The sequence below is a fragment of the Myodes glareolus genome, chromosome 9 (assembly GCF_982192425.1).
Source record: "Myodes glareolus chromosome 9, mMyoGla1.1, whole genome shotgun sequence".
NCBI classification, from domain to species: domain Eukaryota; kingdom Metazoa; phylum Chordata; class Mammalia; order Rodentia; family Cricetidae; genus Myodes; species Myodes glareolus.
In genome coordinates, this window is record NC_142034.1 from 25,168,589 (window position 1) to 25,186,099 (window position 17,511).

At 54.7% G+C, this 17,511-nt stretch overlaps 1 protein-coding gene across 14 annotated transcripts in view; it reads left to right on the forward strand.

Annotated features, from left to right (window-relative positions):
- Positions 1-10,074: 10,074 nt before the first annotated feature.
- The window catches only part of Srcin1 (SRC kinase signaling inhibitor 1), a 63,856-nt gene continuing 56,419 nt past the window's right edge, over positions 10,075-17,511 (forward strand). For 4 of the 14 annotated variants that reach the window (XM_048450868.3, XM_048450873.3, XM_048450870.3 and 1 more), the window contains exon 1: positions 10,954-11,206. In XM_048450868.3, the coding sequence (XP_048306825.3) occupies positions 11,083-11,206 (124 nt within the window). In that variant the 5' untranslated portion in view covers positions 10,954-11,082. Of the gene's footprint in view, positions 10,092-10,951; positions 11,207-17,511 lie in introns of those variants that run through there. The other 10 variants (XM_048450877.3, XM_048450875.3, XM_048450872.3 and 7 more) reach the window with 7 other exon arrangements.

Here is a 17,511-nt window from a genome sequence, read left to right on the forward strand (position 1 = left end):
ACACACACACTGCACACACACATATCACACACACACACTGCACACACACATATCACACACACATGCACACACACATACACACACATATCACACACACATACACACACATATCACACACACACATACACACACACTGCACACACACACTGCACACATACACATACACACACATATCACACACACACATACACACACAGGAACAAAAATTAAAAGTAATAAACAGAACTGGAAGATGTCTCAGCACTGGCTGTTCTTCTCGAGGACCTGGGTTCAACTCCCAGCACCCACATAGCAGCTCAGAACTGTCTGTAACTCCAATTCCAGGTGATCTGAAACCCTCACAAGACATACATGCAGGCAAAACACAAATGCACATAAAGTAAAAGTAAATAAAATCATTTTTTTAAAGTAAGAAATTAGCCAGGGGCTGGTGAGATGGTTCAGTGGTTAAGAGCACTGACTGCTCCTCCGGAGGACATGGGTTCAATTCCCAGCACCCACATGGCAGCTCACAGCTGTCTGTAAATCCAGTTCAAGAGAATCTGACATCATTATACCAATGTGCATGAAATAAAGTTAAATAAAGTTAAAAAAAAAAAGAAATTAGCCAGGCAGTGGTGATATGCACCTTTGACCCCAGCACTCAGGAGGCAGAGACAGGTGGGTCTCTGTGAGGGTTTGAGGCCAACCTGGTCTACAGAGCAAGTTCCAGGACAGCCAGGGCTACACAGAGAAACTCTGTCTTGAAAAACAAAAACAAAACCAAGCAAACATAAAAAAAAGAAAAAGAAAAAAAATAGAGGCTATTAAAAAGACACAGAAGAATGGCCGCATGTGTGGCAGCAGGAAGGGCACACGGCTCCCATACACCCTTGGACCAACGTTCGGCAGCCTCCACATCCAGAAGCTTCCAAAACCGTGTCCTGGGTTTTCATGGAGATGTCACGGCATATCCGTGATTGCATGAGGGAAACCAGCAGCAGGTTTGACATTCAGATCCTTCAGTATTCCTGGAGTGGGCCAGGAACCTTCCAGAACGACGAAGTCTTATAAACTGCCTTTGGACAAGGGTAGGACAGAGAACTGTTCTATGGTTAACTAAAGGCGAAGAAGGTGAGAGCTGCTAGGAGCTACCACGGGAAAGGAAACCCTAGTGAACATAGTCTGTTTTCAGGACGTGGCAGGAAAAAAGGCAAAACCAAGGACAACACACACACAGCCACAGCAAACTCTTTAGGATAGAGGAGCTTGTCTTTTTAGTGTTCAAATGGCCATGCACCATGCTTTTGTACAACATAGCAAAGTCAGTCAGTCACATGCTTCAATGTCAAATGGCTGCCATGGTTTCTCAAGGTTATTCTCTGTTTCTGTCTTCTTGTCAAACAGCAGCTGGGCCAGACCTCACTCTGAGTGACTGTGCCATATGGGTTCTTGCATGGGCTGCAGAGGTCAGAAGGGCCTGGGCATTTGTTAGAGAGAAACATGTATGCCCATTTTACAGAGAAGAGGGTGAGAAACTTGCATCAGGACCTCCAAGAGCTGAGGGTCTCTAAGTCCCTGCTGTAGAGAACGCAGGAGTGGAAGCCTCTACTAAGGGAGCAGTGTTCATGTGTGGATCATTCCAGAAGGCCTTGCACTGCCAGCTGCCTAGCAGCCAGCCCAGGGCCTAACATCTGGGAAAGGGAGAGAGCCTGTGAGCAATGTGAGATTCCACAGAACAGAGGGCTAGGGCTTAGTTTAGCGGTGGTTAAAATAACCCCAGGCAGTCCCGGAATTAGTAGATCAGGCTAGCCTCAAATCTCAAATTCAGGGACCTACCTGACTCTGCCTCCAGATTGTTGGGATTAAAGATTTGTGCCACTACCGCCTGGCTGTTTGTTTGTTTTGTTGTTGTTGTTATTTTTCGAGACAGGGTTTCTATGTAGCATTGGAGCCTGTCCTGGAACTCTCTCTGTAGATCAGGCTGGTCTCTAACTCACAGAGATCCGTCTGCGTGCACCCCAGAAGAGGGCACCAGGTGTCATTATAGATGGTTGTGAGCCACCATGTGGTTGCTGGGAATTTTACTCAAGAAAGAATTTTACTCTCTGGAAAGGGAGCCAGTGCTTTTAGCCACTGAGCCATTTCTCCATCTTTTCAGAGGGCTTTTGTTTGTTTGTTTTTTTAAATTTTGGTTTTTCAAGACAGGGTTTCTCTGTGTAGCTTTGGAGCCTGTCCTGGAGCTCACTCTGTAAACCATGCTGGCCTCAAACTCACAGAGATCCAGCCAGAGAACTTTTCTAAAAATTAAAAATGTTTACAATGTTTTTAGATTTCCTTTATTATTTTTATTTTGTGTCTATACCTGTGGGCTTGAGTGAGTATTTTTTGCTGTTGTTGTTTTTGGGTTTTTTCTTTTAGGTTTTTCAAGACAAAGTTTCTCTGTGTAGCCCTGGCTGTCCTGGAACTCATTTTGTAGACCAGGCTGACCTCGAACTCACAGAGATCTGCCTGCCTCTGCCTCGCAAGTGCTGGGATTAAAGATGTGCACCATCGCTGCCCGGCCAAGGCTTGAGTGTGCTTGTGTACCGTGAGCATGAAGGTGCCTGTGAAGACCTGAAGAATGCATCAGACCCCCAAGTACTGGTGTTCCATGTGATTAAAGTGCCTACGTGGGAGCTGGGAATCAAACCAGGGTGCCCTGCGAGAGTGCTCTTAACAACAGAATCCTCTCTCCAGCCCCATTTATTTATTGTATGTTTGTGAACGTGTGTGTGTGTGTGTGTGTGTGTGTGCACCATCATGCGGGTATGAGGATTTGAAGACGACTTGTGGGAATCGGTTCTCTCCTACCAATACAGGTCCTGGGGAATCAAACTCAGGTGGTCAGGTTTGGGGACAAGTCCCTTTACCTGCTGAGCCCCCATGAAGGCTGTCTTTGGAGCAAATGACAAGGATGAGGTGGGCTTGATGGAGGGGCAGATGGCGCACTGATAACTGAACCGCAAAACTGAGCTTCTCAATGCAGATTGGTTCATGTCACCTGCTGGGGAAGGTGGCAGGTCCTGGAAGGGAGGTCCCGGAAGGGAGGTCCCGGAAGGGAGGTCCTGGAAGGGAGGTCCTGGAAGGGAGGTCCTGGAAGGGAGGTCCCGGAAGGGAGGTCCTGGAAGGGAGGTCCTGGAAGGGAGGCTCCCACTCCCAGGTAAAGGAGGGACTTTGGAAGAGTCTGCCTCACTACACAAAGCAGTGTTCTGGGGACGGGGGGGGGGGGGAGGGGGGGAGTTCCAGCCATCATCTGAGACTTCAGAATAGGCGTTTGGTGTGTCCATGGGCACTAGGGACATTTGTGACCTTGGTAGGACACAAGCATGAAGGTGAGAGAGCTGTTGAAGATGAGGACTCAGAGACTCCCTGACCAATTCCTAGTTTGTGTTTTTATTAAAAAACATTTTTTTTTTAAAAGAGAGAGGCGGTCTCATGTAGCCTTGAGTTCACTATGTAGCCAAGGTAACCTTGAATTCCTGATCATCTTGCTTCTGGCTTCTACCTTCTACGTGCTGGGATGATGGGCATTTTCTACGACAGCTGACTATCCTTTCATTTTTTTTATTGAGGTAAAACTCACATAGCATAAAACCAGCCATGCTAAAGTGAACAACTGCCAGGGTCAGGGGAAATAAAATAAAATAAAAAGGACTCCAAAGGGCCTCCTACTTGCAGATGCTGGGCAAACCCTGCTTCCATCTTGTTTCTAAATATTTCTTCTACTCCAAGAGGAAGTTGGACTCCTTGGGCCATTGCCCCCACTTCTGCCTTCCTATAGGCAGGTCTATAGGGAGACCCGCCGTGGATCGTTCACGTAAAAGGACTCGAGCAACATGCGGCCACAGTGCCTGGCTTCTTCCCCTTAGTTTCAGACTCGACCAGCTTCACTCCTTTTTAGGGTGGGGCAGAGGTTCCACGGCATAGACGGTACAACGTGTTTATCCACTTACCAGCTGAAGACAGGGAGACACTGGGCTGTTGGCCCAAGCAACTACTTAATGCTGAGGGAACTGTCACATGACTGCTGAGCTATTTTCGTTCCCACCAACAATGCCCAAGAGGTTCATCTACCTTCATTATTAAACAAGGGATGGCTATGACCTTGGAGGTCAAAGAGAAGGTCACTAGGTGCTAGCACGCGTGAACCAGGTCAGTGTGACTTCTGCCGCATTCCCTCACCCCACCACAGGCTTGTCAGGCTGTCCTCTGGGCCCCAGAAGATGCTGGCTGGACCAGCAGGGTGTCTTTCCCTCACTCATCAAGGCACAAGGACCAGATGGTCAGGTCTAGAACCCCAAGTCAAGCTCGGTGTGACCCTGCAGGAGCCGAGTTTGTGGCCCACCTGGGCCCCATCAGCTCAAAGTATGTTTTCTTAAGGTCAGATATAGGTCATTCTCCTATTCTTCCTTCCCTGGGCCCTCTTCTCTTACTGGGTCCTCCTTTCTCTCTTTCCCCTCCGTCCTCACTCTTACTTCCCTTCCCCTCTTCTCTCTACTTCTCCTCTGTTCTGTATCCTCACTTCTTGGTCCCCCTGCCTCCCCCTCTCATATTTTCATCTTGCTCACCCCCATTAAACATTAAAGTTTGTTCACCCCCTTCCTCACGGTAATTTCTCTCTTCTCTTCTCTTCTCTTCTCTTCTCTTCTCTTCTCTTCTCTTCTCTTCTCTTCTCTTCTCTTCTCTTCTCTTCTCTCTCTCTCTCTCTCTCTCTCTCTCTCTCTCTCTCTCTCTCTTTCTTTCTTTTTTCATGACAGGGTTTCTTTGTGTAGCCCTGGCTGTCCTGGAACTCACTCTATAGACCAGGCTAGCCTCAAACTCACAGAGCTCTGCCTGCCTCTGCCTGGGACTAAAGGTCTGTGCCACCACTGCCAGGCTCTTTTTTTTTCTTTTTAATTGGCAAGGACTTATTGTGTATTCCAGGGTGCCCCTCAAACTGATTGCTTAGGTCAAGCTTGCCTTAAACTCTTGGTCCATCTTCCTCCGCCTCCTGAGTAGCTATTACAAATTTACACTACCTTATGTCTAACTCAAGGTAACTGAGGAACAGAGTGAGGGTAGAGAGTTGCATGTGTTTATGGACTACAGCCATAAGACACCCCTCCCCAGACCCTGGGAAGCCCCCCTGAGAAGGGTGAGGTGCTGGGAACCACTCTTCCTTTTTGCTTATAGGAATGAACACCAGCATCAGGAATCAGGGACCTGGCACAGGGCAGGGTTTCGGGGATTCACCTCTGTCTCTCAGTGGGGTTAGAGTCTAGGGAGGCAGGAATGGGCTAGGTTGCTCAAGACAGCAGGAAACTTCCTTGGTGGTTTGAGGAAAACAGAAGGGATTCACAAGAATGGGATGGCCTCTTAGACACTCCTCACGTGGGCCAGGCCTTGCCAGGACTTGCCTCTGTGGGCAAAGCTGGGAGGGCCAGGAGGCATCCACCCATATAGCTCTGCAAATGTGTTCCTGGACCTGCAGCCATCCCACGTGCTGGGAACTTGCTAGAAATGCACATCCCCTCAAATGTATTGCTTCTGAAACTTGTGGGGGGGGGCAGCACCTCTCCTGCAGCAAGTGCACCCAAGGACTCTGCTTCTTCATTCAGTTTGCAGGGGCCTCCTTTAATGAGGGAGACACAGCATCCAGAGCTTAGATTCCTTGCTATGGGACCGGGAAGCCAGAGCCTGGGGCCCTGAGGATGCTGCCCACTCCACCGTGGGGGCTGGGAGGTTGAGTGACGGACTGAGGGTCTGGGAAGGGGGCGGGCCTCGGAGAGTTCCCTCTGCTTCCCCCCCCCATTCTTCGGAAAGCAGTTTGATGTGCTAATGAAGGCATCAATTATTGAGCACCATTTGCATTCGTTACAATAACAAGCAAGGGAGGGGGACCTGAGGGAATCAGGAGAATCTTTTGAAATTTACAGTCACTCACTGCTCTCCTGTGGAGTGGGCGTGAGGATGAAGAAGGAGGAATGTGAGAAGAGAGGTGTGCAGGGTTTAGGGTCCCAGATGCTAGCCTGGCTGAGGCAGTGCCTTCCTCCTCCTCTGTTGCCTCCTCTTCCACCTCAATGCACGGTCACTGCTTTGGGCTTTCTGCTTAGCTCTACAGGACTCATGAAATGCCCTGGTCAGACAAACAGAGGCAGGGGCATTCTTAGGGAACCTCATGCGGATGCTTCGAGGTGCAGAATGGGTAGTTCAGGAGTCATCCTTGATTTTCTCATCACTCGCTCTTACTAAGCTAATCCAAGCCTACTGCTAGAGTGTCTTAGGGAAGAAGAGGAAAGGGTGAGAACTCGCCACTTCGGGCCTCTCCTGACTCTTCTTTCCGTGGCTCTCAGAGTGGGCCAGGGCCCTGGAGTATTTGGGAAGGACAGGGGGAGTGGTAAAGTTCTGTTTTTTTCCCCAGTCCCCAAACACGCCAGCTCTTGGCTAAGAAGGAGCCACAGGGGAGGAGGACCTGGGGAAGTTATGTTGAGGAATGAGAGGAGGCGGGGCAGCACCTAAGGCATCTCAGGTGGAGGCAGCTGGCACGGGATTGTGCTGGGCACCATGCCAGCATATAGAAGCCATCCTGCTTGCTTCTGTTGGGTAAGGAACACCCAGGCTGTTCAGGCCCTTATCACCCTCTTCCTTGCAGTTAAGTTCTCTTTCAGAGGTCTCACAGGTGGGCCATCCTTGAAGGGTGATGGTCAGGTCATTGTTTGGGACTGTGATACATTTGTTTCTGTTCAGACTCTGTTTATTATCATGCTCCCATGAGGCCCTGGGGCTGGCCGTCCTGGTGTGTGTGTATGTATATATAGGGTCTTTGGGGGAGTAGAGGGTGTGTGTGTGTGTGTGTGTCAAATGGATTCTTAGCTCTGAGATGATCAGAGATGTGAAGGATTCACCATTAGGACGTGACCCAGGGACAGAGCATGTGCCCACAATGTGTGGGCTCTGGGTTCAATCCCAGCACGGGAAAAAATAAAAAAAGTTAAACCAACAACAAAAGTGAGCTACACGGGGCTGGAGAGATGGCTCAGTGGTTAAGAGCATTGCCTGCTCTTCCAAAGGTCTTGAGTTCAATTCCCAGCAACCATATGGTGGCTCACAACCATCTGTAATGAGATCTGGTGCCCTCTCTGGCCTCCAGGCACACATGTAGGCAGATATTGAATGCATAATAAATGAATACATAAAAAAAGACCATTAATGCCTTATTAAAAAAAAAAGTGAGCTACACAAGCCATACCTGGTGTCCAGCATCTGGGATCCCAGCACTAGGGAAACTGAAGCAAGAGGCTTGTAGGCTGAAGGCCAGCCTGAACTATACAGCAAGGTTGTTTAGAAAAAAACAACACAACAGAAACAAAACCTAGCCACACAAATGAAAGACACTGGAAGCTGATGGTTCTGCCCTGCCGCAGAAGGCTTCCTCCGGAGCCTTCTCTGGAGCTGTCTATGATTCCTAGGTGCTGATTTGACCATCTTTCCCCACCCGATCTTGATCAGTGGCTTGTGGGCAAGCCAAGGAGTCAAATGTTAAATGCAGGAAAGAATCCATAAAATAGGAGAGAATGGGAGAAACATCTTTCCAATTGTCCCCTCGGAGAGAAACCCTGTCCTAACTCCCGGCTTTATCTTCCCCCTGATGTCTGCTAAGGTTGCAAGGGTATGAGACTTGGAGAGCCAGGGCTGGGCTCTGCTTCTGTAGCAGCAGGCAAGATGACAGTGGAAACAGCAGAGGCCGGGAGTCCTAGTCAGACCAACTGCGGCTCAGGCTCTGGGACTGGGCCGTTGCCTATACTTCCTTTATTTCTCTATTCCTTTATTTCTCTCTGTTTTGTCTTGCTTCTTGGGCAAGGTCTCATCACGTATCCCTGGCTAGTCTAGAACTCACTTAGGAAGACAGGACCGGTCTAGTCCAGCCCAGTCTTGTGTGTTGACCCTCCTGCCTTTACCTCTCAAACCTAGAATGACAGGTTTGCACCTTCACTTCTGAGAAATGGCTAATATGGCAGGATTAAGTTAGAGACTATAGGCAAAGTACTGGCTGATGCCCTTCCCCCTGGATGGGCACAGAATAGGGACAGGAAGACATTTTGTCCACCCCCAGGAGGGGCCTCTGGGTTGGGAAGACCCCAAAGGCAGAGGAGTCTTATGGAGTAGTGTGAAGGTCTGAAGGGAGGAGAGGTGTGTGCCGGGCTCAAGGCTTAATGGCTATGACCCCTCCCATGCACAGGGCCGGGTGCCTCCTGGTGCCCATCTTGGGAAGGCAGCCAGGCAGAGAGCTGGAAGGGTGCCCAGTGAGTGCCCAGAGGCCAAAAGATGGGCACCATCCAGTTGGCAGAGGGAAAAGCAGCTGGCCCAGGAGAGAAGTCATGGTCTTAACTGCTGGGGTTGTGTGCCCAGACCGTGTGTCCAGGACAGAGTTCTTGGCTGTCCTCCTGACACGGCCAGCTGGAGCCGAGTCCCCTCCCACTGCCGTGCCCTGCCACCTAAGTTAGTGGAACTGGAATTGATCTGTAAGGGGCATTTGGGACCTTGCCCCTAGCTGGGCACGTGGCTGGCTCAGAGGCAGGCCTGGGGGCGGGCAGAAAAGCAAGAGCCCAGATTAAGGCTGGGACTGGGTAGATCACGAAGTGGGGAAACCGGTTTGACATCTGGGCCACTTGGGGTGGGGTATCCTCTCCTGGGCTCTGTCTGCCAGCCATTCTGCCGGGTGGACTTCAGGGAAGAGATGTGGGCACCAGGTGGCCTTTCCTTGACCATCTGAACTGCTTTTGGGAATGCTAGGAGAAAATAAAACAGACAGAGGGCACAGCCCACCTGCCCCTCTCGAAGCAAGGATTCTGAGAGGAGGAACTGGCCACAGAAGCCGAGGGAAGGAAGGAGGGAGAAGCCTGAGCACAAAAGGTCAACGCGGGACTGGGTCCAACTTGGTGATGGAGAAGTCTGCAGAATCACCAGGTAGGCCCAGTAAAGTGAATCAGGGTGGGGAGTGCCGAGATGGCAATTTGCAGACTGCCGTGGAGGTGGCAAAGGTGTCACCAGAAGAGGCGTAAGAAGACTGTCTGGGGTGTCCAACTTTGGGTCCACTTCAGAGGGGATCAATGTGTCCTCCCTCACTCGCACGCAGTACCTGCTCGCGCCTGAGGTAGGGGCGGGAAACCAAAGTAGGGGCTAGGAGGTTGTCCAGCAGGGGGCGCCGGAGAGCTGGGTCCCAGGCCGAGTGGTGGCTGAGAAAGGGGGAGGAGCAGGGGTGTGGGGGCGCGACCCTGGAGAGCACCCAGGGGCCCCTCCAGGTGTAGAGCGACTATGGCGCTCCGAGGTCACCTTGGCTCAAGAGTGGTCCCCCCCTTCTCTCGTCCTTTCCCCATCCTCTCGTCCTGCTTCGTTGCGCCTGGGAGTGCTTTTCTGTCCCAAGGCGTGCTTGGGACACCCAAGGAGTCACCTCCCCAGATGCCTCCTTCGAGGCCACTCCGGGGTCATTTGTTTCTAGCGGCTGGAGGACCGCTTTGGGTGGGTGGGGGGAATAGCAGGTGGAGAGGGGGGGCGGAGCATGAGCGCGCCCCGCACCCCAATCCGGGCCGTGTGCTGCGGGATGCCGGTGTGCTGCTGGAGGGCGCGAGGAAGCGCTGCGCCCCTTCCCCTCCCCCGCTCCCCGCCACCCCCGGCGGCCCTTTGTACCATCCGGCCACACGCGCGTGCCCGCGTCGCGCGCGCTCCCGCCCGCAGTGACACACCCGCGCCGGCCGCACGCGCGCACTCGCGCGCACACACAGAGAGACACACACTCTCGCTCTCGCACACTCGGTGACACGCCCGCGCGCGCGCGCACCCACACGCCCGGCCGCCGGCGCCCTCCCAAGCTGGTCCACCCCGGCGGGGTCCGCGCCCCCGGCCCGCCCGCCTGGCACCGCGCCCCGAGGCTGGGGCCGAGCGAGGAGCCCGCGAGGCGGCGAGAGGGCGAGCGCCAGGCAGGCCGGCCCGGGGCCCCCGCCCCCCGCGCCCCCGCCCGATGGGGAACGCTCCGTCCCAAGGCATGTCCCTGTCTCTCTCCTCCCTAATGTGCCTCCATGCTTAAGTGGAAGGTATTTCTGTTTTCTTTGTGTGTTTTCCCCTCGGCCGGGGGCGGGGGCGGCGGCCGGGCCCGGGAGGCGGCGGCCGGCCGGGCTAGGGATGCTCCGGGCGCAGGTGTTGCGGGGGGCAGGGGACAGCTGCGCGCCGCGCTGGGGAGGAGCAGGGCGGCAGAGCGCTGGGAACCGAGAGGGTCTGAGCTGGCGAAGCTGGGAACAGGGCGAGGAGGGCCTCTCGGTGCCCGGGGGGGAGGGGACCCGGGGTTACAATGTAGGGGGGGAGGGGTGGGTGAAAGGGGTGGCGAGGAGAGTAGGGGGGACAGGAGGAGGTCCATGCGAGGTGAGGCCAGGGATGCTGAGGGGGGAGGGAAAGGGATAAAGGGAAGAGCATCATCCCCGCCTCAGCTCTCAGAATGGGGTGCAGGCGCTGGGCTGGTGGTGCTGGACCCTTCGCGCCAGTCCCTCCGGGAAGCAAGGGACTGAGAGCGCTCTGGGTTTGGCTGTGTTGCCAGGATACAAGGCTGTATTCTACACCCCACCCCCTGCACCTCGAGGCCCTAGCCCTGGAGACCTCCTAGCCTCCGCAGCAGTTGCAGAAACTGGGGACCTGCTCCCCGCTCTCCGGGCGGGTAGGGAGGGCCATAGAGAGGGAGGGACTGAGGGAGGGGCTTCTGGATCTTAAACCCTCCCCCTGCAGAGGCAAGGGGCAAAGGAGGGCGCCCCCAGCTGGGGAGGGCGTCCGGGGTGATGAGGAGGTGGGGACTGCAGGGGGTTGGAGAGTAGAGGGGCGGGGCTGGGGAGGGGACTCGTCGTGGCTCCCCCTCCTCTCCCACGCACCCCCCTGCTACGTCAGAAGCTCCCGGGCCGGCTCCGAGTCCTGTTGGTGGGGGCAGCAGGATGCTGGTGGCAGTAGAGGGGGCCGACCGGGTGCCTCCGCAGCTCAGCTGGCAGGGCCCGGTGGGGCGTGTGTGGCTGCTGGTGCGCGCCCCCAGCCCCACGCCTCCCCATGCAGCCCTGGCAGTGCCTCCGGCGCTTTGCCCTGGCCTGGTGGGAGAGGACCGCGGAGGGTCGCGCCCGCTCTCCCAGGGAGGAGGTTGGACCAAGGGACTCTGGGGCCCGCGGGGAGCCAGGTGAGCCGGATCAGCAGTGTGAGCAAGGCTGAACTGCCCTTACAGCCCCTCTCAAATATTGCCATATCTGGAGCTCCGCAGGCCCCAGCTTTGAGGGAAGTGGGGTCCCTGGTGGCGGCTTTTCCGCTGCAGCCCCTTAGAAGGTGTTTGGGATGAAGGTGGGAAGAGGAGAAACTGAGCAGACGCTAGGTCTAGGGATACAACTGTTCCTTTGGGTGGGGTTTGTGCCCTTTGGGGATGGGGTATTAAGATACTTTACTCTGGTCATCTTGGTCTGGGTGACCTTGAGCCAACTGCTTGACTGTCTAACTCTGTGCCTCAGTTTCTCCCCTTCCCTGTCCCTGTGACTAAAAACCTGCTGATGTGCCCGATGGAGAGTTACTAGGGGTGGCGAGGCTGTTGTCTCTAGTGACAGCTGGGACACTGTTGGTTTCTAGCATGGCTGGTGTGTGTTTGTAAGTGAGGGGCAGCTGTGGTATGGGTACAGGGGTCTGGTTGATGCTGGCTGGTGTGGGAGTCACTCAGGGTAAGTGTCCAAAGTGCTATTCAGTCAGAAGGAGTGCTCTCGATAGGCTGAGAGTTGATGTAGAGACTTAGCCTGGTGTGGAAGCAACGGTGGGCAAGGGCTCTGGACATAAGGGGAAGGGGCTCCCCCTAGGCTGCCTCATACCCAGGCACCATTGGCTGCAAAGGCTTTGCCCTGGCTCCCTGCCACTCTGCCTTGAGGACAAGAGGGTCTTTGTCCAGTGCTGCCCCCCGGTCCTGCATCTTTCCTTCCTGGAGGGCTAGCTCTCAGCTATGACACTGGGATGGAGGTCTCCCTTCTGGCTCCTGCTCTGGAGATCGACCTAGAAGAAACACATGTAGTCTGAGACCAGGAGAGGGGAGAGGAGCCTCACTAGGGGAAGGGTTCCTAGAACAAGCCCTCAGAGACATGCTCCCACCTCAGGCTCCCACCACCACCACCCCTCTGTTCACTTTCCACTAGCATAGGAGGTCTGGGGGGCTCCCTGGCCTTACTTATATAGCCTCTTAAAGGTGAGTAGTGACCCACCAGAATTCATGGCCCCTCTGAGAGTCCCCCCTTCCTGTTCAGGGACCCACCCAAGAATAGGGTTTAATTAGAACCATTGATTCCTTTTTGGCTGCGGGCATCGATCTCGATGGTGTGGTCAGAGCAGGGGATGGGGGAAGGGGTGGCACAGGCTCTGTCTGCCGAGTGCTGGCTAGCCTTGGCATTCTCTGCCAAAACCCCAGCCCTGGAAGTGCTGAGCAGGAATCGGGTTGGGCTCTTTGAAGCTCCCCACCTCCACCCCAGATAGGTATTGGGGGAAGAAGAGCAGCCCAACTGAGGGTTGGAACTGCTGGGCACCGTGCTCAGGCGAGGGGAAGGTTGGCTTACACGAATTTGACCTCTTTCACTGAGCTGGGAGCACAGCAGGAAGCGGTGGTGGTTGACAAGGTTCGTGCTGTCACTATCACGGGAGTCTGGAGGAATGGAGTAGCCTGTGAGTGTCCAGGCAGGTCAGGGTCCAGGGGAAATCCCAGGCTGGCCATAAAGGCATCTCTTTCGAGGAATTCTAAGCACTTATCTCTAAGCTCTGGCAAGGAGATGCCTTTTCCTCCTTCATTTATGTTGTTCAGGCCCGGATAGGAACAGGGCCTGCCTTGATGCCCAGCTAGCCCAGGTCTGGCCTGGCTCCCTGACCTTGTGGCCCCTGCCTGGACACAAGGTGCTGAGGTTGAGGCTTCTGGAATCCTTGGCTCAGCTCCCTGGAGTTGGGGGTTCTGGGGATGAGTTGTGCCCCCAGCCCACGCCTGCTGTGGGTGGGCCGGAGCAGGTGCAGCTTCAATGAGGCACTCAGGGGTTCTTTGAAGACTCCTTAGCTGGCTTCCCAGGGCCCATTTGAGCAAAGATAATAAAAATCTGGCCGTCAGCGGGTTTGAGGGCTGCGCTCGCTTCCCCTTCTTTTATTCCCAGCTCTGAAAAGAGGAGATGAAGGCTTTGGATTTGGCTGGGAAGCAGCTCCTGCCCCAAGGGAGAGAGGCAGGAGCAAGAGAGGGAGGGAGGGAGGGAGGGAAGGTGGAAGGGAGGGAGGGAGGGAGGGCCGACTTCTTGGCAGTCAGTGATGGGCAGAAGCTTGGTCCCCAACCCCTGCTGACAGTGTGGCACCTCAGTGGCAGGACTCTATACCCAGTCATTCCCCCCCCCCCCCGCACCCCGACTCTATTGTGGTCCTCTAGGCCCCTGGGACCCCACAGCATCCCTCTCTATCCTCCTGTTTCCAAAATCCCCTCTTCGCACCTCGGGTCTCCTACTTCACTCCCACCTCCCATCTCCCTGCCTCTCCTCCGGCCCGCCCGCCCCATGTCCCCTCTCCTTCAAAGGTCCCCTTGCTCTCTCTGGTGGCCCCTCCCCTCTGTCTGTCTGCTCTGCCCTAGCAGCGATCCTGCTTTCTAGGACTGAGTGGAAGGTTGCTGCTGAGGGAGCAGTCCCTGAACAGCCATAGCCACTGCCTCCCTCGGCAGGGATGGGCCGGCTGACTATTATGGGCTGTCAGGTGCCATCACTGTCAAAGTGCAGGCTGGAGGGGCTGCTGTGCATTTAAGAGCACACTCAAGCCTGCACGGTGTGTGTGTGTGTGTGTGTGTGTGTGTGTGTGTGTGTGTGTGGTGGCTCTTCCCACACCAACTCACCTTGACAGCGGGCTCCTCATGCCCCTGCCTCGCACACTTCAGGAACCTTCTGGCACTCACCTCCCCACCTCCCCAACAGATTTTTTCCCAGCCCTTCTGGTCCCTGGTCCCTGTTCCCTAATGGCACTTCAGTCCCACTGCTGTCTCTCAACCCATGCCCATCAGACTACCTTCAGGCTTCAGGGAGGCAAGGGGGATCCAGGAAGCTTCTGGGCACCATGCCACGCCCTGGCCACTCTCCCGTGGTTAACCCTCCAGATGACAGATGCATCAGAAACCATACTGAGCCTGGAGCCCTGCATTAATCCTGTCTCAGGCCTAGTTGTCTGTGTGACCTTGAGTAAGTCCCTTCCCTGGTCTCCTTTCTCACCTGAAATGAGGGGGCGGGGCTGGATGATCTCCAAGGTCTCTTCTGACATTCCTGCGAGTGTTGTGTCTCTCTTCTGGGTGATTTGCATATGCTTTGCATATATTAATAGCGCCTGCTTATAGGGGGAAGGACACCACCCACATGGGGCCCAGAGTCCCGCCTATCTTTCCAGCTCCCCTCACCCATTGGCTCAACTCCCAAGGCTCCAGCTTCTTAGAGGGTGGGAGCTAAGCATCCGGGAAGGTGGGTGTCCTGTCCCCCACCTCTCCTGTGTCCTTACTCTAAAGCAGGATGAGTATGTATGGCCTTGGTGGGGAGGATGCTGCAGGACAGGGCAGTAGGGTACCAGTTCTCTAGAGCTTCTTGTAGCTGCTTGGTTTGGCGCCTCAGGCCCTTCCGGCTTCAGCTCAGGCCACAGTGCACTCCCCCTTTCCCTCCTATTCCAGACCAGGCCCCTGAGCTCTGGGAGTGAGAATTGAAACAAAGCTTAGATATGGAGAGAAGAGGTTATTTCCTGCCTGGCCTTAGACCGTGTGTGTGAGTGTGTGTGTGTGTGTGTGTGTGTGTGTGTGTGTGTAGAACCCCAGAGGTCCTGGTCTGCCCATCCTGATCTTATAACACGTCTACTGGCCCGGCTTCCTTGCCACCCACGTGCATTCCATACCTGGCACGGGGCAGAGCCCTGGACCCCGGTCCTTAGTCCTGCTGTGGCTCCTTTCAAATGCATGTCCCCTGTTACCTAGGGCAAAGCTGGGATAAAGACTGGTGGCCTAGAAGAGATAGTACGAGACCACTGAGTCACGATGGCAGCTTCTGAAGGAAGGGACAGACATGAACTCTGTCACCAGGGACTGGAGCAGAAGAAATGCAGCAAGTGAGAACAAGGTTAGACTTAGCTTCATGGAAGCACAGACACTGAGGGCAAAGTTGGTTTCTACTATGAAACAGAGAAGAACACACGAGAGAATAGGCGAAAGGCCCAGCGCAGTGCCTGGCTTGGGATAAGCGAACCAGGGTCCTGGGGAGGGGCAGAGACTGCCGCCCGCCTGAGGCTGGGCTTTGGAGAGGACGGGGTTGGGCAGTTCCTAGAAGCAGCTCTTTTTCTATAGTCACGTCGCTACATCTGCCATTCTTCTGCCATGTGCAAACCAGGCATAGGGCCAACTGCCAGGACACCCTGCCCTGGTCCTCAGCGCTGGCAGGGTGTGGAGGCTGCACGTCTGCTCTGCTCCCTTCTCCTGCTCCCTGCACGGACAGCTTGGGAAGAAACAAGCCTACGCTGCAGCAGGAAGAATGGAGGTCAGATAGAGAGAAACACTGCCCAGCCTATGAGGAGGGGTCGGCAGTGTGGGAGCAGAAGCTAGGTGATCAGCCATTCCCCTCAATGATCAGCATGGCACCCCCTCTCAGAAGCTGACTCTTGCTTGTGACCGAGGGGTCCTGAGTTGTGGAACAAAGGAAGCAATAAGGAGTCCCTTTTGTTCCCTAAAGAACAAACTTAGACTGGCGTCTCCTCTCTTGCTCTGAGACCTTGGCAACTATATTGCCCTCTCTGATCCTCAGTGTCCTTGATATCAGTAAAAAAGTTGGAAATAGAGGGTTTTAAGCTCCCTGTCAGTTGTCTGAGGTTCTCTCCACCTCCTGTCCCCTGAGATAAGAAATGCTTTGTCACATGAAGGGTGGGAGGAATACTTCCCAGCTTCAGCTGAGCCAGAGGAAATGGCACAAGGCCAAGATACTCGGACCCACACACATACACACACTGGTGGCTTACTCCATGACTGACACTCACCTTGCCTGCATCTGTCCTCCAGCCTCAGGGATGGATGAGGTGGCTGGAAGCCCCGGCCAGTCCTGCACTCCATCCTATTGAGAAACAAGAATCCAGCCCTCATTTTCCTTCATGCTGCGGGTCCAGCAGGTGGCTGGCCTCAGTCACTGCTCCCAGGTTTTCTGAGATCTGTGGTCAGCAGGCTCGGCTGCCTACAAGGCCCGGGGTGGAATATCCCAAGTCAGGAGAAAAGCTGTGTCTCTTGGGGTCTCATCGCTGGGGACCCCCAGAACTCAGTAAGCCTTAGACTTGGTCCACAGTGAGGCCCCAGGCAGAGGTGTTTGTACACGGCCAGAGAGAGGGGGACATATCCTTGTCCTATGCCCCCCCCCCATTTCAGTCTCCTGATTATGGCCGAGGGCTGGGTGTCCCTCAGTGACCCAGATACAAGCCGCCTCCTTGAGGAGAATTAAGCTCCCCAAGAAGGTGTCCAGGGCTCATAACAGCCCTTGTCAGACATAGACCCTCACTGCCAACCCCAGACCTGGTCCTTAGGAGCCTATGCTTCCTGGTGTGTTAAACAGGAAGGGTCCTCTGAGGGACTTTAAAGTCACCCACAGTGAAACCTTGTCACCCACCTGGCAGCCCAGGGCCAGTCACCTGCCCTAAGACGAGGCAGGAAGAATGTGGGGGAAAAAATCTGCTGGACCATGTAATGGACCTCACATGTAATGGACCACAGTTAGACTTCAGGGAGAACTTCCCAAATACTGATGCAAGGGGAGGTTAGATGGGAGGTAGTTCAGGAGCAGTTCTGGGGACACTCACTGGGGACACGGCTTCACTTTCCTGTACCTTAAAGTATTCATGGTGGCTGTCTGCAGACTCCGGATTCATTGAGAGAATTTGGGCAGAGGTGGAAAAGATTCTAAAAGAAACCTTGAATCTCCTGAGACCTAGTACTTCAGCTGGTGCAGAGGGCAGGGCTCTGGGGAGGTTGATGAGAAGGGGCTGGAGATGGGGTGCAAGCACGGTTGTAATTCTGGCACCAAGGAAGGTTCCAGAGTTCAAGGTCATCCTGGACCACTCACACTGTGTGGAGACTGGGTTGTTGAGTCCCTTCTTTACCCTAGGCAGTCAGCCTGCCCCTCTCACACCCACCATCCAGGGCACCCTGGGGTGCTGGATTGGTGGTGCATTCTTGCCTTCTTTCTCAGTAGTCTGCCCACATCTGGGTACAGCAGCTGTTTCTCCCCGGGGCGTCCGTGCGTCGGGTAATCGGTGGGAAAATTGGAACCGGGAGATTGGCAGGGGGCTCAGAGAGTGCGTGCAGTGAGTGTGGATGTACCCAGGCTAGCCAAGCAAGGGCTGTGCCCAGATGCAACGTCTCCAGGCAGGAAGGGGATTTGTACCTCAGACCCGGTGGCAAAAAAGAGGTGGTATCTGTTAGCATAGGGTAGGATAGAT